Source organism: Salvia hispanica, chromosome 6 (genome assembly GCF_023119035.1).
Source record: "Salvia hispanica cultivar TCC Black 2014 chromosome 6, UniMelb_Shisp_WGS_1.0, whole genome shotgun sequence".
Classification (NCBI taxonomy): domain Eukaryota; kingdom Viridiplantae; phylum Streptophyta; class Magnoliopsida; order Lamiales; family Lamiaceae; genus Salvia; species Salvia hispanica.
In genome coordinates this window covers 10,810,918-10,832,173 of record NC_062970.1, presented here as the reverse complement: position 1 = coordinate 10,832,173, position 21,256 = coordinate 10,810,918, and the positions used below count along the sequence as shown (strand labels likewise).

The 21,256-nt window shown below is 36.0% G+C and overlaps 3 protein-coding genes across 15 annotated transcripts; 2 read left to right on the top strand and 1 right to left on the bottom strand.

The window, feature by feature from the left end:
* The first annotated feature begins 2,697 nt into the window (after positions 1 to 2,697).
* LOC125194378 (trafficking protein particle complex subunit 5) lies at positions 2,698 to 6,224 on the top strand. Its single transcript, XM_048092561.1, has 8 exons — positions 2,698 to 2,889; positions 3,182 to 3,270; positions 3,527 to 3,590; positions 3,880 to 3,957; positions 4,689 to 4,765; positions 4,855 to 4,921; positions 5,006 to 5,113; positions 5,950 to 6,224. The coding sequence occupies exons 1-8, from the start codon at positions 2,818 to 2,820 to the stop codon at positions 5,977 to 5,979; spliced, it is 585 nt and encodes a 194-aa protein (XP_047948518.1). The 5' UTR covers positions 2,698 to 2,817; the 3' UTR covers positions 5,980 to 6,224.
* A 120-nt stretch (positions 6,225 to 6,344) lies between these two features.
* On the bottom strand, positions 6,345 to 7,588 carry LOC125194377 (replication termination factor 2). The gene has a single exon (XM_048092560.1). The coding sequence runs from the start codon at positions 7,521 to 7,523 to the stop codon at positions 6,489 to 6,491; it is 1,035 nt and encodes a 344-aa protein (XP_047948517.1). The 5' UTR covers positions 7,524 to 7,588; the 3' UTR covers positions 6,345 to 6,488.
* Positions 7,589 to 9,600: 2,012 nt separating this feature from the next.
* LOC125194095 (formin-like protein 18) lies at positions 9,601 to 19,402 on the top strand. 13 transcript variants are annotated; one of them, XR_007171705.1, is made up of 21 exons: positions 9,601 to 9,714; positions 9,843 to 10,083; positions 10,186 to 10,886; positions 12,654 to 12,875; positions 12,960 to 13,680; positions 13,780 to 14,461; positions 14,580 to 14,706; positions 14,928 to 14,999; positions 15,414 to 15,461; positions 16,116 to 16,214; positions 16,354 to 16,395; positions 16,524 to 16,604; positions 16,689 to 16,739; positions 16,830 to 16,911; positions 17,198 to 17,292; positions 17,697 to 17,768; positions 17,867 to 17,983; positions 18,295 to 18,363; positions 18,459 to 18,525; positions 18,771 to 19,114; positions 19,206 to 19,402. XR_007171705.1 is itself a non-coding variant. In XM_048092124.1 (21 exons), the coding sequence occupies exons 2-21, from the start codon at positions 10,011 to 10,013 to the stop codon at positions 18,944 to 18,946; spliced, it is 3,513 nt and encodes a 1,170-aa protein (XP_047948081.1). In that variant the 5' UTR covers positions 9,601 to 9,714; positions 9,843 to 10,010; the 3' UTR covers positions 18,947 to 19,402. The 13 variants fall into 13 exon arrangements, 7 of the variants coding, with proteins under 7 accessions (XP_047948081.1, XP_047948079.1, XP_047948078.1 ...); XM_048092124.1 differs by having other exon boundaries at positions 12,960 to 13,530; positions 13,615 to 13,680; positions 18,771 to 19,402; XM_048092122.1 differs by having other exon boundaries at positions 9,854 to 10,083; positions 18,771 to 19,402.
* The last annotated feature ends 1,854 nt before the right edge of the window (positions 19,403 to 21,256 follow it).

Here is a 21,256-nt window from a genome sequence, read left to right as displayed (position 1 = left end):
ATTCAATGGATCGCTGATAACACAATGAAAAAATCACACAGTTCCAGTGAACCTATGCGTTCACGGACATCTAACTTAGTTGACCACATATTGTGTTATAGAGACCAACATACCACTAGGTTCGTAGATGACAAACTCAACAGATCGCTCACTCTATATTGTGTTGTACTTTTGTTCCTTCACTTCATCAAAACTCTGTTTATTCTTGATTTGCGCCTCATTGTAAAAAAAAAATATCACAATAAGTCAAATATGATATTTAATTCATATCAAAATGCAGCAAACGTTTTGAATGGTTAGAGGTTGCAAGGGTTTGGAGAGATAGGGTGGAAAGGGTGGGATGACTCCAAAAAGTCTAGTAAATGAGGGTGGAGATGTGGGTTTAGAGTGGGGAATAATGTCTAATTAGATGTAGTTAAGGTTTTAATTAGGCATAATCAAGTTTTTTAACCATGTACTTATAAAAAAAAGAGTGAATTACTTTTAAGGGTGTGTTTGATAGCCCAAGTTGGAAAGTCGAAGAGAAGAAACAAAATCAGAAAATAAACCAAATTATCAAGTAATGTATTTCTCAATTTTTAACTTTTTAAAATTCAGCACATGTTTGTTACACTACTAGAAGAATGAGATATCCCTTGTGTAGACATTATTGCCCTTAATCTTCCAGAGAATAGGGTTGCACAAAAACAGGGGGCCAATTTTAGCGAGATAAATTCGTGTAAATTAGATGTCTAAAAATCGTGTGGTGTGGTGCTGCATCTCTGGCCGAGAAATTCAGAGAGAAAAAGGGAAGAGAAGATGGAGTGGTGCTACAAATCTGACCTAAAATCAAAGTGAAAAACGGAAGAGTTGAAGGTTTGGTGCTGTAAATCTGACCGAAAAATTTTCACAAAGAGAAGAGAAGATGGAAGAGAAGAAAGGATTGGTTTGGTGCTGTAAATCTAACGGAAATTCAAAAAGAAAAAAAGAGAATAGAAGATGGAAGAGATGAGAGGATGGAGCGTGAAATTAGGTCAAAGAGGGCTAATTTTTTAAAGCAATTTTATTTCTTGACGCAATGGAAAACAAACCACTATTGAAGCAACAATAAGTTTTCAACAACAAGCAGCTATACACGGGCCTTTGCAAGCTGAAGTAATTTTGCGGGCTTCTTCAAAAAATTGAAAGTGTATAGTATTTTTGTGGGTTTCTTCAAAAAATTGAAAGTGTATCAAAGGATAGAAAAGATAAGGAAATGGGTCATTTTCTAGGCTTCACTTAATTATCAAACATACCCTAAAAATATCACCAGAGATCTTTTAATTTGATTTAATATAATTTGAAGTATTTTTTCACTTTTTGAACATTTTTTGTCCGAAAATACCCTCAAGCCTTTAAAGGACATTTCAGTCAATTCACTCTCTTTATTCTCCAATTAAAATATTCAATGTATCTCTGTATGTCTCTTATTTCCCATTTCTTCCCTGTCCTTTTTTCTCTTCTTCTCCAATTCTTCGAATTCTTCCAAATCGCAATATTGATATCAAAAGTAACGAAATTCTTTTGGGGTCGAGTTCGTTGCTCTATTATCCCACCATTACTAGGATTTTTCACCAAGTATTCCTAGAATCTTAATCCGTACCCTTCCTCTCAACACCACCATATCACTGCCATGCTCCCGTGTGCAGGAACTTCGCCTTCACAACCGGAACAAGAAATTCCAACTTCCCGATCCTCAGCAGCACCCACTTCGGAGCACTATCAAACCACAATCAATCACCGATCTCCTTGTGCTTAAAATCGAGATATTCTCCTTAATCAGCCCTTTCACCTTCTGATCATGAAAATTCCACCAAAGCATGGAGTTCTTCACAAGACCCCTCCACAAATTCATACCCCGATCTCCATCATTCTTCTTCCATAGTTTCACCTCACAAGATCTCTACATTGTTTGCATTCGACCTCAGCATCACAGATGTCGACCCCCAATTCGCCTCACTTGAAAATCTCTTCACTTTGGCATCTCCAACTACTCCTCTGTCACATTCTTCGTGATACCCCCTTCGTAAACCCTTCAACGAAATTGAGATTTTTCACCCTTAAATATGAAGCTTAAAAAGTGGAGAAGAACTTGAGAAGAAGATAAAAATAGAGAACAAAGAAATAAGGAAAAATAGAGATTGAGAAATATATTAAACATAATAAATAGATCGTCTTCGCAAATCTTTAGTACATCTACAAATCTTAAAAGTTTAAAGGAAAAAAATAATTCACTTGTAAAAAATAAAATAAAAAATAGAGAAAGAGAAATATACTACTCCAAGTAAATATAATAAATAGTGGGTCTTCACAAAAGCTTTAGGGCTTACAAATCTTGAAGTTTAAAGGAAAAAAATAGTTTAACTTTAAAAAAAATAAAAATAAAAATTACTAACAATCTTGAATGAAATACTCTTCTTCCAAAAAAAATATGCACTATTTCTTTTTAATTTGTTCCACAAAAATATGTACTTTCTAAATTTGAAAATTCTCTTATCTGTAATAAGATAGAACTATTTTCATCTAATAATATTTTAATTATTTTTTTTACTTCTCTTTTTACTTCTCTTTTTACTTTATCAACAATTATATATTAAAACTCGTGTCCAACTAAAAATGTATACTATCGTGGGACGAGGAGGAATCTATAGAAAACTGATATACAAACTGATATAGAAAGGAAAAAAAAGACAGAGAGAAATCGAAACGCTGTCGTCTAAACCCAGTCGCAACTGCTGCAAGCCTGCAACGCAAACTCTCAGTCGACACTGCGAAATTGCATAATAGTTGGAGGGAGAAATGATAGGGGTTGGCAAAGCGAAGCAATATGCAAACGTGCTAGATAGACCCATTGGTAAAGGCAAACAAGAGGTAATCCTATCCTATTGCTTCACATCCTTACTGCCCATCACCGTAAAGCTTATAAATTTGATCAATTTCTTGAAATCGATCAAAGCTTTTATCGGTGAAGATCGTTTAATTGCTTCGTAATACTAGTTGATTGGACTGACGAATTCGTGTCTATGGCTGAATATTCTGTGAAGACGGTCTATTTATTAAATCTGCTGTGTTAAATTGGGGGAGGCAGGATTAGTCATCATTGAATTAGGTCACGGACTCACGATTTGACTGGACGAGTAAACTGATTTAGGATTTGCTGCAGGTCAGTTTGAGTGCGTTCGCCTTCTTGTTTTCGGAGCTCGTTCAGTACAATCAGATTCAAGTTGACAACATAGCAGAGTTAGAAAGAAGGTAGTAATTTTTTATCAATTTTTTTCAGTTAATCTCCAATATGATGATCATTGCTATAGAGCATAATATATCTACTGTTTATTGTTCAGTGTTCACATAATTTTGATGTCAATGGATTAAAAATCTTTAGAGGATTTAAAATTTAGTACAGTATATACTGTCACTAAACATCTTTGCTGGAATCTTTTCTTTCAAAATCCAGATTTGATGTTTGTACTACGTGGAAAACTTGATTAGTTTTCTCTATCTGGATCAGGTTAGAGGATGCCGGATATGCTGTTGGAGCCAGGGTTCTGGAACTGCTTTGTCATAGGGAAAAGGTTGGAAATTTCATGCAAGCATGTGAATACTCTTCCAAGGAGCACAGTGCAACTTCTGCATACAATTAGGGCAACCGTTATTGCTTACATTGCTTTTTCTCTTGAGTCTCATGTGCTAAAGTTCTTCTTCATCTAGAGATGACCAGATAAACAAAATCCTTAAATATCTTTTGCACTTCATCATCTCATATATTGCAAACCCGTTTTCACTCGTCAAAAAAATGATACTAGTATAAAAATTTTTGAACTGTCAAATGTATTAATTGTTTTACTTTTTCCAATGCTCTAGGGTAACAGGAGGGAGACACGGCTATTGGGTATTCTGTCTTTCATACACAGCACAGTATGGAAAGTGTTGTTTGCAAAGGTTGAGACAATGCCATTCTTAGTATTATTCTTATGTTTTGTTTTGGTCTCATACTCTTTCAGGAGTATACTTTTTATATCTATTGGCATGGCTCATGGTAGATGATTGATAAGGAATATAGGAGTAGTCTTTGCATTGGTAACACTTTTGTCAGAGATATTATCCTTATCCCTTAGTAGGGTTCCAAAATATCCACTGAAAAAAGGATATGGCATCTTTGAGTTTGACTACATTTGAACATGAATGCTAGTCATATTCTTGGGAATATCTAGTTTGTATCCAAAAACAATGATTTTAACACAATGATCTTTAAGAAAACTCTATTTTAAAATGGATTATATTAAATGACTCATGAAAAATTAAATTTCCTCAACTACAAGTCTACAACAATTTGACATGGTTGATGAGCATTGTCATAAAATTGGTTCAGCATTTCATGTATAAGATGGGTGAAGTGTCACTCTTGAACCATACAAACATGTTAATTACTGGGACATTTGTTTTCCCTTCTCGTAAATGTATGAGTAATGCAATTTAGTTTGGTCTTTTGATCCTTGTATGTAACTCCCATGGCCTATGGGGGCAGGGCCCAGCTGTGATATGATGGCACAATGGGCTTCTCATAGGGCCAGGGTGCTACATCAAACGAGTAGTGCAACTTAGTTTAGTTTTTTGGCCCTAACCAACATAATCTCATAATTGCTTTGATTTTAACATTGTATCAACACTAGGTTGCTGACTCTCTTGAGAAAGGTACCGAGCATGAGGATGAGTACATGATCAGTGAGAAGGAGCTTCTTGTCAACAGGTTATTTTGTTATGCTAGTTTTCATTATATCATGCAAGATTTCCTTTACTCCCTGCAATATCATGCTGAGTTGGGAAGTTTTATGGTAGATTTATTTCAGTTCCCAAAGATATGGGCGCCTTTAACTGCGGAGCATTTGTTGCTGGAATTGTGAGGGTACGTATTGCATTGGACAAAGGTTTTCAAATTATATTTAATTTATGGTAGTGAGTGATTTAAGTGGTTTTTCCCATTTTGAAGGGGGTCTTGGATAACGCCGGTTTTCCGGCTGTTGTAACAGCTCATTTTGTACCTGTGGATGGGCAGCACCGGCCCAGGACAACTATTTTGATTAAATTTGCTGAAGAGGTATCACCTAAATAAACATGTGATAGTATTTCTCTTTACTGCTATATATCACTTGATTTAATGGTGTTTATCATCATGAATTTATGATTTGACAATAATAACAGTAAGACTTGAATGGTAGCAACAAAATTAAAACTTGAATGGCATCACCTAAATAAACATGTGAATAGTACTTCATCCTTTGGGACTGATGATTGTAAATTTTGCAATGCTTTCTTGCATCCCTTACAATGAAAACTTTGTGGGATTGAAATTAAGTTGGAAGGCTATCTAAACAGGGACCCTGAATTTAAATGATACTACAAATTAAGTGTACGAAAACTTCAATTAGTGTACTTGAGTTCTGCTATAGAATGAAATCGAAGTCCAACTGTTAGTAATTTTATAGAAAGAGAATACTTGATCTTTCTCTTTAATAGTCCCTGAAGAAACAAAGGTATAGGATCTGTTCTGATAGTGAGCATATGCTTTTTTTTTTGTTCTTTGAGGGGATAAAGTTACATTTGCTGATAAAGAAGAGTGGAGCTATGGCTGTAAGCTAAATAAGAAAGTCATTAGCATCTGTGAAGTCCAAAAAACAAGTAGTATCCCGATGATGCTTGTTCAAAATCTTTTCTAAGCATTACTTGCACGGTTGTCTATGTCATCGATCATTACCTTTGCTTGTCTTTAATTGAAACAATTGTCTATGTCATCGATCATTACCTTTGCTTGTCTTTAATCAAAACAAATGTCGGTCTAACACGTGCTTCATTTCTTTTCTCCATTCATTTTGGAAATCATTTTTAGTTTAACTGGTAGTGCTTAAGAAGTTCAAATCTTTTGCTACATTTTAGGTACTGCAACGAGAAGCAAGATTGGGTTAACAGAAGGGAAAATTGGAGCAATTGCTTTGGTATGTTGACATATTTGCAAGCATCTCGAGAAATTCGTTTATAAGATAGGTGCATGTTGAGATGATTGGCTAAGTTGATGATGTTACTTGTGAAGTTGCCGAGGGATTTTCATTACCATTAACTTACAATATGATTGTTTTATGTTTAAAGACAATGCTTTACTTGGAATTTCAAGACAGCTACTTACAAATCTTGTTGAGAATTCCTAAACTTCATTGTTTCTGTGTTCTGTAAATTTCTTGCCTTGAAGTTGTCAAGTAAATTAGTCACAAAACATTCAAATCCAAAAAATTACCAAGATTGTGAAATATCATATGATCAAATGTTACACACCATAACAAAAAATCCAGTTTTGCATAACTTTGATAGCCATCAAATCAATGATTTCTACATAGCAGCAGGGGATCTCCAAGAAAGCAATGCAAGTTCAACAAATAACAGTACAGTACCAGTTTCTATAGATATGAATAACCAAGCCTTCAGTTTCGACCAAGCGGCAAAGATCTGCAACTATACGTCTCCTTGAAATCCTGCTTCTTCGATGAAGTGAAGAGCGACGCATAGATTTCCTTGGTGGCATGAGCAGGAGCCAAATCAGCAACCTTGAACTTCTTACTCTCTGCTCCCTGACCACGAGCCTCGATGCCATGTTTCGTCCCAGTCAATCGCCCCACCTCCTCGCCATTCTTCACCTTCTTCGATTTCTTGCTATGCTCTTTAACCTTCTTCTCCGCCAGCATCTTCTCCCACAGCTCCTTCACCTCCTCTTCACTCCCATTGATCACAATTTTATCACTCTCCACAAACTCCTTGTGACAAACCAAGCAGCTCGAAGATTTCACCTCCTTAAAGCTCTTGGCACTCAAGACATGGCCGCAGCTCTTGAGCGCAAAAAACTTATACTTCCCGTTGAATTTGAGGTCGGTGATCGGGCACTGGAACTTGGCCTCTCCGCCTCCCGGGCTCTCCGTCAGCTCCACCGGAATCATATCTTTCAAACCCTTGATGTACCAAAACTGCTTAGGCATGTTCTTCTTCAACAGAGCTTCGACCAGAGCCTCTTTGTTGAAGAAATTCCCCAGCGCATCGATCACCACCGGCGCCCTCAGCGGCTCGTTCGATAAGCTGCAATTCACCCACTTGGAGAGGCGCTGCTCGTGCGGATCGACCTTGTCGGGCTTCTTCACGGCGTACATCTTCAGATAGCAGTCCCGCGACTCCGCCCCCGTGGCGCCACCATCGCCGCCGCCGCCGTGGAGCCGGATGTGGAGGGTTAGGGTGGAGAAAGGGACGATTTCGCGGTTTTGCAGGAGGGGAGTTGAATCGGCCAGCGGTTTTCCATTAAGAGTGAAGAAGGAGGAAGCGTGAGGGATCGAAGTCGTGGGGAATAGCGAGGATTTGAGGTGGTGGAGGGTGAGATTAGGGTTAGGGTTTTGAAAATTTACAGCACGCGTAGGAATTCCGAGGTCGGGAGATTGGAAGAAAACCTGGAAATTTCGAGATGTGGGTTTCATGATTTTGCAATTGGGGAAAATTTTAGGGCGATGTGGGGAAGAAGATGAATCTGCCAAAGATGATTAATTATAAACAAGAGTGGTGGTATATATATATATATATACAGGCCGACTTTTGAATACGGGCCAATATATAATTAGAATATATTATAAAATTATTAAAATCTTGTTAATATTAATAAAAAAAAGCATTATGAATCTATGATACAAATTGTCAAGTGTTCGTAACATTAGATACCAATAAATCTACAAGATTACTATATATTCAAAAGCATAGAACATAACAGTTTTTATAAAAATATCTTAAAATGACACACTCAAAGCATAATCCATCAAACGTCATCCACTTGGAATATTTCATCAGTATTTTAATTTAGCATAAAAAAATTTAAATTAATAGTATATTTCATATAAAAAATTATTAATATTTTAAATTGATACATTTCGTTAAAACTCATCTTAACATCAGTACTTATCTTCTAATAAAAATATTTAATAACACATTTATCTTCTTTTTACTTTTAGTAAGTGCGTCCAATACTTCTTTAACTTATTACCTTCACCATCTTTAAAATAGCCCATTAATTTTTTCACTTACTTTTTAATAAAGTTAAACAGTAGTATCTTCGTCCTTAAAATATTGTCATACTTTGACCCGACACAGATTTTAAAAAATGTAATAAAAAGTATGTTGAGAAAGTTGGTGGGATGTGGATCATACTTTTAATCAATGTTTTAAAAATCGGATCGGCCGGTGAACCGGTGAAGCTACTGGTTCATGGTTCAACCGGTCCGACCGGTTCAATCACTGGTCGAACCGTTTTACCTTGCAAATATAAAATTAAATATGCTCTTACAAAATATATTAAATTTAGTGAGTAATATATTACCATTAATATTAACATATAAAAAAACATATATTAAACATTTTAAGTAAATTAAATAATAAGAGTGTTTAAAGTAAGTGAATGGTAAATTTAAATATTTATTAAATATATAAATTTTTAATTAATGTAGCCAAAAAAAGTACATATTTTACATATAATAAATAGATAAAATTCATATTATCTCAAAACATTTATATGGTGAAATAATATTATAGACAATATATAAAACTAAATATCAATTTTTAGTTAATTTGGATAAATATATACTATAATAGTATTATTAGTTATTATATAAAATTAAACTTGAATTATTAGTAAATATGGAGTAATAAACTATATTAATAATATATACTCCATATTACATCAATAAAAATAAAATTTAGTGGCTTATAATTAAAATTAAACATATCATAACTAAAAATTATTTTAAAGTATAAAACTAAACACAAATTATTAATTTGTGTGGACAAAAAATTATGGAGTTAATATATAACAATAATTAATGTTCACAATATTTCATTCAAGACCATGTGGTGGAGTGGTAGAGGTGATAGTTTCTTACCTAGACTCTAGGGTTCAATTCCCTCTAGTCTCATATTTTAAACAAGCTTTTAAATATAAAAACCGGTTCCCAGTTTTCGGTTCAACCGGTCCGACCGGCCGGTTCCGGCAGCTCAACACACGAACGGTTTTAGGGGCCAAACCGGACCGGACCAGCTCCCGATTCGCGGTCCGACCGATCGAACCGGTCGGTCCGATCCAATTTTTAAAACACTGTTTTAAACTGTGACAAACTTTCAGGGACATATCGAAATAGTAAACTGTGACAAACTTTTAGGGACGAATGTAGTATTTCTTAAAATTCATGATGTGTCAAAATGTGTTTGATAAAAAAGAAATGGGAGACTAAAATTACAATTTTTTTTTTATAACCAGTTTAATAACAACTTGGTAGCGAGACATGATTTTCAGACGACATAAAATTTACGGCTTTGAAGGTAATCCAATTGTCATTATTCAACTAATTAACTACAAACGATTCGGTAATTAAGAGATTTGGGTAGTCGTGCATGCATCGCCTCATTAAATTTAAAATAAAATAAAACAAATTGAAGGTCATTTCATTTCATGCAAGCTACTCCATATATACGCGACACGTTTCCACACAATCATCACCTTCGCCATCGCAATCCGCAAGAGCAGCATCTCTGTGTTTTGTCCTACTATCGTCTCACAATTATGAAGGATTAAGGATATACTCTCTCTCCATTCTTACCACCTTTTGTATATTATTCGCTATAAACGTGAGTTTTTGATTTCCTTTTTTCCTCTGTTTTATTGAGCTTATTATTTTCTGGTACAACTGATTAGGGTTCATGTGTTTCTTCAACATCGATTAACGTTTGCCGTTATTGACCGTACATCGAATTAGGATATTTGCAGATAAAACGCATTGATTGATGTTATAATGGAGAAATCACCCAGTAGTAGAATCGAATAAATACACCCAATCGAGAAATTCCGCTCTGCTTCTAACTCACTAACCCCAAACAGAAGCTCAGATTCTCTATTGGATTCGCACCACTAGTTCGATTCAGTAATGTCGCTGTTTCGCAAGTTGTTCTACCGCAAGCCGCCTGATGGCCTTCTCGAGATCTGCGAGAGAGTTTATGGTGCTCTCTCTAGTTCAATTTCCCTAATTTCTCTGTGAATGTTTTTTTTTGATACGTGCCTGCAAATCTGAATATTGATTGCGCAATATATTTATTCTACAGTGTTTGATTGTTGTTTCACAACTGATTCTTTGGAGAAACAAGATTACAAAAGCTATGTGGGAGGCATTGTCAACCAACTCAGAGAAAACTATCCTGATTCTTCAATCTTAGCTTTTAATTTCCGACAAGGGGAGACGCAGACCGAGATAGGGAGTGTTTTGACAGGATATGATATGACCGTAATGGAGTATCCTCGCCAATACGAAGGTTGTCCGCTCCTCCCAATGGAGGTTGTTCACCACTTCTTAAAATCTAGCGAAAGCTGGCTGTCACTAGGGATCCAAAATTTGCTTCTCATGCACTGCGAACGTGGTGGTTGGCCTGTTTTAGCTTTCATGTTGGCTGCTTTGCTGATCTACAGAAAGCACTACAGTGGGGAATTTAAGACCTTGGACATGGTGCACAAACAAGCTCCTCGAGAGCTTTTATACTTGATGTCCCCCTTGAATCCAATTCCTTCTCAGTTAAGGTACTTGCAATATGTGACAAGGAGAAACGTCGCAACAGAATGGCCACCGATAGACCGGGCACTCACCTTGGATTGTATTATTATGAGAATGATTCCTAATTTTGACGGCAAGGGTGGTTGCCGACCAATATTTTGTATTTATGGACAAGATCCACTTTCTGTTTCTGAGCGTGCACCCAAGGTATTATTCTCGACTCCAAAGAGGAATAAAGCTGTTCGACACTACAAGCAGGTGAACTCTTAAGATCTATAGCAACTTTTTACGCAACTCAAGCATCATATTCTTGAGGGACGAATATTTTGTCTTCCCAACTTCTTAAATATTCTTACCTGTAAACCTCCCAGTCAGGCTCATATCATCATAAAACTATGCCTGCTTTTATAATTTTATAGAAACGTAGACCAGTGGGAGCAACTACCTGTTAACATATTTTATTAATTGAACCTTATGTCAATGTATTTTGAATTTTGATTCAATTTTGAAATATCTATGAACACTTCTAAATTCCTGAAGTATCAGACCTACTCTATCCACAGAAGATAAACTCAAGTTGCGAAGGTGCTTCTGAAGCTCCACATTTATCAAGATATGATGTTAATTCTTTCTTCACTTTTTCTAAAAATCATCCTTGGAAGTCGTGTCCTCCGGAAAGCTAGGTTTCATCTGATACATGCTATTTTCTGAGAACTAGCACACAGCGTTCCTGTGATTATGCTCAACTGTGAAGATAAAATTTGTATAGTTACACTTCGTGCTCCACATGCTATTTTGATGCTGATGGTAGGAATCCATAAATTGATCCAAAATGCAAACAAGATATACCCAAGTATATGAAAATATCATCGTGGATGGGGTACTGTTTTTATTAAGAATATAAAGAGGTAATCACAGAATAACTTATTCAACCATTTAATGTGTGTTTTCTCTTGCTGTTCACTATACTCTCAGCACATGGACAAAATAGCAAAATAACTTCTTCTTGCATGCACAGTCAATTTGATCTTACTATTCAGTCGCATTCAGTCATCATGTAATTGAAGAATTTATCTTTGCTTCTTAAGCAAACTTCATAGTATTTTAAGTATTGGATACGTGTGAAACTAGTAACTTGTATTTTGAAAACATACACACAGGTTGAATCATATTCATAGGATACAGAAATGCAGTTTGTTGACTGGGGCAAGTAACTAACTTCAAGTGGGATAGTTTATCATGGTTTTTATGTGAGAGAGAAGTCACATGTGCATTGTGCAATGTACTCTATGAACTGCACTGGATTATGATACCATTATGCATATGATTACTCGTGGCTCTTCTTTCAATTGCTGCTAATAGGTCTTTTGGTTTCTTCACAGTTCTAGATAGTTTACACTTTTTGAAGATTATTGTAAATAGGTCAGATCAATTAACTTGGGCTTATTTCTGAAACAAAGCTATATATTTCAATGATTGTTCTACTATCTTTCTAATATCTGAAATAATTGGGTACGGAGTGGAAGGCATATTTTCCATTCAAACAATTGCCTGTTTTAGCAAGGACACAGGAAGAATTATTTTTGGCCTCCTTTCAGCCTGTTCCTGTTATGCATTATAGAAAAAGTTGAAGATGAAGTTGGGGTGGGTAAGATATACGAAACAGGTTGTTCCAGATTACGTCTGCAGAATGATGAATGACAATAGTTTTTGCAATACTTCTATTTTGTTAACAATCATCTATGGTTGCTAGAGTTTATTTTGTATTCCTTTCAGAAGTAAGGAATTGTCTCTCTGCAAGTTTGCTGCTACATTTAGTAGTGCCACCTTTTTTCTGACTTCTATAACTAAATTTGTAGTTATGACAACTTTAACTATCTCTAAATGAAATATATGGTGATTCTCTCTGGAATCTCTTTTCGACCTCCTTCATTCTGTCCGTGCTTTGTTATGTTCAAAAGCTATGCTTCATTATGTCCCAAATTGTGAAGTTTTTTCACCCTCATGGTTTCTAGTTATTATCAGGGTGAATCTGAAATAATAAAGGTTGACCTCAATTGCCACATTCAAGGTGATGTTGTGCTGGAATGTATCAGCTTGGATGATGACATGGAGCGGGAAAAGATGATGTTTCGTGTCATGTTTAACACTGCTTTTATAAGGTCAAATATTTTAATGCTCAATAAGGATGATATTGATATTTTATGGAATGCAAAGGAACAATTTCCTAAGGACTTCAGGTCAGAGGTACAATTTTTCTTAAATGGCGCTACTTTATGATTCCCAAACTCATTGAGGGTGTCTCCAGTGATGACTGTTATATCAATGAAGGTTCTTTTCTCTGAGATGGACACTACCACTTCCCTGGTTCGTGTGGACTCCTCCTGCTTTGAGGAGAAGGATGGCCTTCCAGAGGAGGCCTTTGCTAAAGTTCGTGAAATGTTTAATAGTGTGGATTGGTTAGTTCCGAAGGGAAATTCTGGAGTTGAAGTTCTAAAGGAGAGCCTTGCAGGATTAGATGTTCAATCTCTTGCTAAGAGCCACACAAGTCTAAGTTCTGAGAACCAGTCTGATTTATCACCAAAATTTTCCCAAAACACTGATACGGCTAGTATTCAAGCTGACCACCAATTTTCACCGACTGATATGACGGCAGTCATATCCTCGAAGTTAACGCTAATCCCTTCTGGTGATCATTCTCCACCCTCATTGACTTCACCACATCATCAATTTTCTATAACAAAAACTCTTCATTTGTCACCCAGACAACAATATGAAACAAAGGCTCAACCGAGTCTTACAGCTGAGGCCAAAGATGTTTCTCCTTTATGTGCACCTAAAGAAACATCATATGCTAAAACCTCACCTACAAGTGCACCATCTCAGTCAGCAAGAGATGCAGGTGCCTCTTTTGGACCTTCTCTTTATAGTCAACAAACTTCACCTTTTACCCATTCAAAGGATAAAATCGGCTCTGTAAGTGCAGCTCATTCTCTCCCACTTCTGCCACTGGAGACCGCTAGTGGCCGCCCTTTTAGGGACGAAAATATATGTAAGTCCAATATTTCTTCGACTCATACAAAAAGTCCAAAGAGTCAAGATAGGGTCATAGAGGATGAACTTTCTAAATCTGAATATCTTCTTTCATCAGCATTTTCAGCTGAAGATTTGCCAGAAGCCCCTAAAGCCGAAGCTCCTCCAACTCCTCCTGTGTCTGATCTGCATGCAGCTCCTACTGGGGTTAAAACAGCTCCTGTATGTGGTCCAGCACAACCTGCACCTATTCCTTCTTCACCACCACAACTACCACCACCTCCTAAGGAAAGTTTTAGCGGTGGGGAGTCCACTCCACTTTCTGGGGTTGGTGCATCTCCCACAACCCCGAGTATGGGGCATAGCTCAGGCGCAGTATCTGTGCCTTGTCCCCCGCCACCCCCTCAGCTCCTGGAAGAGATATCTGGTGGAGGAGGGCCTCTGTGTCCTATACCTCCTCTGCATCCCGTGGGACCTAATACTCCACCAAATGTATCTCCACCACAGCCTCCTCCACCCCCTGCCATCCCCACTACCAAGAGTTCTTCAAATATTCCTTCAGCACCTCCTCCACCTCATTCTACAAACAATACTGCTAGTGGAGGCAGTTTGCCTGGAGCTCCGTCTCCCCCTCCACCTTTGGCCCCTCTACCTGGGACAAAAGGGAAAGCCTTGTTGTCGCGTACACAGGTTTCAAAAAATAACCAATCGAAAAAATTGAAGCCATTGCACTGGCTAAAAATATCAAAAGCTGTTTCAGGAAGCTTGTGGGCTGAGAATCAAAAATCTGAAGCTTCTAAGTAAGTATTACTAGGGCTGAGGTGGAAGGTCCTATTCTTGCATATTTGTTGTAGGTGTATTTGCATAATACCCTATTATCCATATTTTCATGTTTATTTACTTTTATTTATTTTTTAGGGCTCCGGAGATTGATATTTCAGAACTTGAATCTCTCTTCTCAGCAGCAGTTCCAAATAAAGGTCAAGGGGGCAGAAAAACTGGTTCACTAGCTTCAATAAGCAGTAAACCTGAAAAAGTGCAATTGGTGATTATTAATTGTTGAATATTACTTGTCAATTCTAAAATCTGATTTGTTTGTGCCTTCTGAATTCCCTTAATATATTCCAAAATTTCATTTGTTTTAGTCGTGAAATTCATTAATGAATGTTAACACAATCTTAACTAATCAGTTTTGACCTTTTGGTTGCAAGATATGGCTTCCTTTAGGATTGGAATTGCTGTAACCATTTCTTCCTGGTATTGCAGATAGAACACAGGCGTGCATACAACTGTGAAATAATGCTGTCAAAAGTGAAGATACCCTTGCAAGATATGCTGGTGAGCTATAAATTACACCTTTTATCAATCATTTTCAAGAATGACATTGAGTATTTCTTAGCTTTACTAAGATTTATGCCATAGGTGCCATGCTACTACTTCCAACTCATCATTGTAAATTACGAAGTACAGAGTAAAATATTTATTATTTACCAGGATGTGTCCTTCTCTGTGCAAATAAAGACTGAAAGCAATCTTAGCTTCATAAGAAGGGAAAAGAAAAGAAAAAAGATTATTTTGTTCTTTTCGTATCTGAGAGACCTTAGCACCTTTTGAGTCTTTCTCTTTCATGTTACAATTTTTTCTATCATGAAGATTGAGTTCAGGCTGTTTAAGTTCACAGATGATTTATCTAACGTATAACTTGTTAGCTACTATGATCTTTATTCTGATTTTATGTACATTTTTTTCCAGCATTTGGTTTCAAGTGTTTCCATAATAGCATTTTCGGCAAATTTACAGGTTTCATATTTCATTATTCAGATGCTCTAGTTCAATCCCCATTAGGTCTAAACATTCCATTTTCGACAAGTGTAGTCCCTTGTTAGTGGCGTGGTGTGGTTTGCCTATATTGAAAGGGTAAATAATGTTAAGAGACATGCTTAGATGAACAAAATTGTAATTTTCAAAACATGGTATGTTAAACATATACTCCTCATTGTATCTTCAGAACTGAGTACATCAGGCAGTAAATCTGGTGATGGCTTAACTTGTAGGTTCAATTAGTCAGAGAAATGAAACCCCTTGTTATTGTACTTTTTAAGGGACTGAATCTCAAATTCGCACGTCTTATATTGCTTGAATAATATCCCATTCACTGCATATCTTCTGTACATGATGTAAGGAGCGTGTGGTTACTGATTTTGTCAGCTTGAATCTGGTAACATGAGGGGAAATGTAACTGCTCCAAGTTATTTTACACTCTCAACTCTCTGTAATCTAAATTGACATATTTCAAGTTTCCCTTTTATTCTTCATGTATGTTTTGTGCACTGCAAACCTTCTAGATTCCTTGCATGATTTGTAGTTACTAAACTTTGGTAGATTCATTGATTTATCTTCCTTAAATTGTTGGTTCCAATCATTTCTACCATGAAATCTGTGGCATTTTTGCAGAGTTCAGTACTTGCCTTGGAAGACTCTGCATTAGATGTCGATCAGGTTGATAACCTAATCAAGTTTTGTCCAACTAAAGATGAGATGGAAGTTCTGAAGGTGTTGCTTTAAAATTCGTGTTTTGTTTTCCATACGAGGGCTCTTGAACAGCATATTTGTTTAACAAACCTAGGATTCTCTGGGAAGCCAATTTCTATGTTCATTAATTGAAATTCTAATCAGATTTCTCTATTTCCAGAGTTACAAAGGTGAAAGAGACAATTTAGGCAAATGCGAACAGGTCCGTAGCATTAGATTGGTTTTCCTTTCTCTTTTTTTTTTTCCTGGTCTATTTTGTTTAATACCCAGTCTAATATGGCTTGGTTGGTGTTATGAAATATGATATTTGGTTTTTCTCTGTAATCCCAGTTCTTTTTGGACTTGATGCATGTGCCACGGATAGAACATAAGTTGAGAGTTTATTCCTTTAAAATTCAGTTCCGTGCCCAGGTCAGAAATTAGTACATAACTTCCCTATTTTCCATTGTTTCTTGGCCTTTATCTGTAATGTTGTTATCCATTTTTTGTCAATAGGTTTCTGACCTCAGGAAGAGTTTGGATGTGGTGAATTCTGCTTCAGATCAGGCAACTTGCTTTTTATTTTTTAATTTTCATATCAGTATGTAAGCTTGGAAATATGCTGTCTTATTAATCGTCATATCATGTTCTCATCAGATCAGGGGTTCTGCTAAGTTGAAAAGAATCATGCAAACAATTCTTTCTCTGGGTAATGCTTTAAACCAGGGAACTGCTCGAGGTGTGTAAACCTGTCCATCTGATACGTTGTGATTTACCACCTTCAATCTCTCCTCGTGTGTCTGTTTTTTCTTTCTTCCTGCTTTGGAACTGAGTGCACAAGCCGTACAAAGGAAGTTGCTTATTGTCTTGTTGGAAAAGCCCCAGACACGAAGCTTTATTTGTTGTTCCTTGGTGGAAAGAGACATGATAGACAATTAAGGACTAGAATATTTTCTTTCGATGATGTGTCACTTTTTCTTGAGTTCTTACTTTCTTCCAATGCTATGTATGTGTTATTACCACAGGATCTGCTGTGGGGTTCAGGTTGGATAGCCTCCTCAAACTTACTGAGACTCGTGCCCTGAATAATAAGATGACCCTGATGCATTATTTGTGCAAGGTACATTTAATATCTCCAGGGGATTCATAGTGAATCATATAAACCATGTATTTGCATTTGTGAATAAATCAATGTGGTTTATTATCCGGCCTTCATTTTTGGTACAATTGGAAAAGCTAATTGCTGCTGAGCCTGCCAATTCTGCTTCTGAAAATGTTTTAGTCATTCCACTTATGAGTGAAGTGCAAAGCAGAGCATCCCATGACATTTAATGGTTTTTTTAACCTGCAACTGGGACAATTATAAGAAATTGTTAATCTTGCCCCTTCATTCAACTTGACTTTGCTTTGCAAGTAATACCTTAATTATATAGTACTTCGATAAGGCTAGAAAGTTCTAATCACATAGTGGTTGTAAGGGATGAAGTTTCGCCATCGATGTTTTTTCGTCATTTTTTCATCCAGGTTCTTTCGGACAAATTGCCGGAGCTTCTTGATTTTTGGCAAGACCTTTCCAGCCTGGAACATGCGTCAAAGGTATAATAACTACATGAAATGTTATTGTGCACTCCAAATTTTCTGACTCTACTAATGTTCAAGTGACTTGCTTAGCGGACGAAGAAATCCTTTTGCAGATACAACTGAAATTTTTGGCTGAGGAGATGCAAGCTATTAACAAAGGGCTTGAAAAAGTTATGCAGGAGTTGTCCATGGCAGAAAGTGATGGCCCTGTCTCCGAACACTTTTGCCAAGTACATCCTAAACCCTGTCAATATGGATCTTGGTGCTTTCATCTATCCATGAGAAATAATTTTTTTCTCCCATTAGTTTGTTATTTTAAAGTTTGTATAATTTGTTTAGGTGAAGTTTTGAGTTTGTGGGGAACAGTGGTAGGGAGATAGAGTTGGGAAAAAGCAATGGTGTTCTAATATAGTGTTATAGGGAGTATATTTTGATGCAATTGATGTACTGCCAATACAATCCGTCTCTGCGTGTGTGGTGATAAAAAGATTGGTATATTTTTAGGCAATTGTGATGTACTAGTTCCTTTTTTCCCTTCCAGGCTCTGAAGGAGTTCCTTTGTTTTTCCGAAGGTGAAGTCAGGACATTGGCTTCACTTTATGCTACAGTGGTACGTTCCCCTGCCATTAAGCTAGTAGGCATATTTCATAATATTTGTGTCAGCAATCCTTTTTAATGGTGTCTCATATCTCTTTCTTACTGCAGGGGAAGAATGTAGACTCATTGATCCTATATTTCGGGGAAGATCCTGCGCGTTGCCAATTTGAGCAAGGTGGTTCTCAGTTCCTGATTATTTTACTGTGATAGTATTATATTATCATAGGACTACCAACTTGTCGAAAACGTGGTTTGTGTGCCATTAGCTACACTACTATGTTTCATTCAATCAGATTTTCTTGTTGACAAAATAGAATGTTGTGGAGCATTCCTTCTACCCTGAATACCCAATACTCTTGGTACTGATATAGATATAGTATTACAACGCACTCTGATGTATGCTTTGTTTTACTGTGGCAGTGATCTCGACTCTCTCCAACTTCGTAAAGATGTTCAAGCAATCCCACGAGGAAAACTGCAAGCAGATAGAGACCGAGAAAAAGAAGGCAGAGAAAGAAGGCGCAGCAGAACCTACAAAGATGAATGCCTCTGATACTGGACATTTGTTACAGTCACAAGTTAATAGTGTCAATTAACTGGAACCAAATTTGGGTGAAGCAGAGTTTGATAAATTTACGTTCCGGATTGGCTGAAATGATCTTTCTGAACTAAACTGCCCGCCTTGCTGGGAAGCCGCCCGATGATGGTCTATTCCTCTGTTGGATAGTTCGGTGCAGAAGAATTCCGTTATCAAATATGATGAGGTGTGTTAAGCTCTATGTTCTCTTTTATTCCTTTATAGCTGGAGAGAGATTTTCATCTGATGCCTCAAGTCGGTTCGTGTTGGAATTTCAGAAGAATGAAGGTCGTGCGACTTTTTTTTACTGGCCAACGTTCCATGTAGCATCTCTTAGGCTCCTAAAATCTAGTATAAGATATTCTCACACACTTTTCTTTCTTTCTTTCTTTGTGTGGGGTACATAGTTGGTTGTTTCAAATACGTTGTACAGTAATCTTATTCGAGCTTCAAATAAAATTTCGTTGAGGGTGTAGCTTTTTGTAGAAAATGATGCTAATGTGGTTGATCAGAGATGATGAGTTATGGAAATAATGCATCCACTCCAATTAGAGTTCATGATTTTCAATTGTTATTTTTTAACTAGTGATAATAATTAATTAGCATTGCGGCTTCTCTGCTTTACTTTTAATGTTAATAGTAATATTTTAATATTGAAAAAATCATCAAGTTTGGTCAAATTCATAATTATTCAGGTGAATTCCTCAATTCTCCCATTTATTTGTATTTAGAGGAAATTGTGTATGATAGTGGAAGTGTGTATAAACAGTGGGAGTCAAAATCTATAGCTGTTTACAAATTTGTATCACCCACAAACGTTATTTATTGTTGTATGAATAATATGGAATATAATAAGCTTAGGTAAAGTATTTTGGTTTTCAAATCGTATATTCTCTCTCTCCGCGAAAAATAGTCCTATTTTTTCATTTTAGAGTGTTCGAAGAAAAATAATCCCATTCCAAAAATGAAAAGTCTCTATCACACTTTATTCAATTTTCTTATTTCTATTATATTTTATCCACATTTTCTTCCTCGTCTTTTTTCTCTCTTATATTTTATCCACTTTTCTCATCTCTCACATATTTTATCTACTCTTTCTCTTTTATTTTATCAATTTTTCTTTAAATTGTGCCTTCCATCTATGAGCCTATTTTTCATGGAACAAGGCTCTAGAAGAGGGACGCATCAATTTACCGAGTTCACAACACCGGAGCAATCAAGTCACTCTCGATCTCATGTTTAAATCCTATATATGAAAGTTGACTGGACATCAAACTATTTTTGATCTCTACAATAATTATTCAAGTATATATTAATGTTTTGAAGAATCTAGAATCGGATGACAGTAAGGCTATTTGTTTTTTTGAAAAATTATGTACGTTAAATAAAAGCATGCAGCAAGGAAGATTGATTGTGATAACAAAGTGGGATGAGGCAAAAAAATGTGGCATGTGCATGTGGTTTGATAACAAAATTCTTCCAATGGTGCTTGACCTTCACAAACCTATTTTTGAAAATCCTTAACTTGGAGTTGGGGCAAAATGTCAACTTTGTTCTTTGGAGTTGCCATCTCTGCTATTTATTTTAGCAATTAAAGAGATAAAAAGACTTAGAGAGAGAAGAAATGAATTCCGAAAAGATAATTATAAAAGAAAGATTACTGATCATAATAACATGTGACATTTTTTCCCCAAAACATAATAAAATTTGGCATACTGATAATTTTCAATGTTAGGTCAAGAAATCGCCTGTATATATTAAATGAATTTGTGTATAGTTTTCCTCTCAGACCTTTTCAACCACATTAAGAAAAGAATATGTAGAAATAACTTGTTTGTACGAACTGAAATATATTTATCTATTTTCAAGAATATTATTGTAATAAATGGAAATTAATAATTTCTATTTAACAACAAAAATATATGGATACAATAGTTCAAGTATAACTATGATACACTTAATGAAATAGTATAGAATTAAGTATAAAACGCTAGAGGTATAGGCCCCAATTTAGATTATTATATAGTACTATCTTATATACTAATATCCCGTGATTTTTATTTATATGGCCTCTAAATTAAGAACAAAATTTGACAACTTCAACCTTAATAGAAATTTTAAAATTCCAAAAATTAATATTCCTTCTTCAGAATAGTTGACAATGCATGTGGGTTTTTTTTTGAGTAATGTTTATGTCAAGTGTGCTTACTACTTGCAAAATTTAATTGATAATTAGAAATATTACGCAGACTGGGTCCACCTTTAAGACCAAATGGAACGAATATTAATTCAAAAAAAGGGTCTCATTTTTCTAACAATTTTCTTCCGG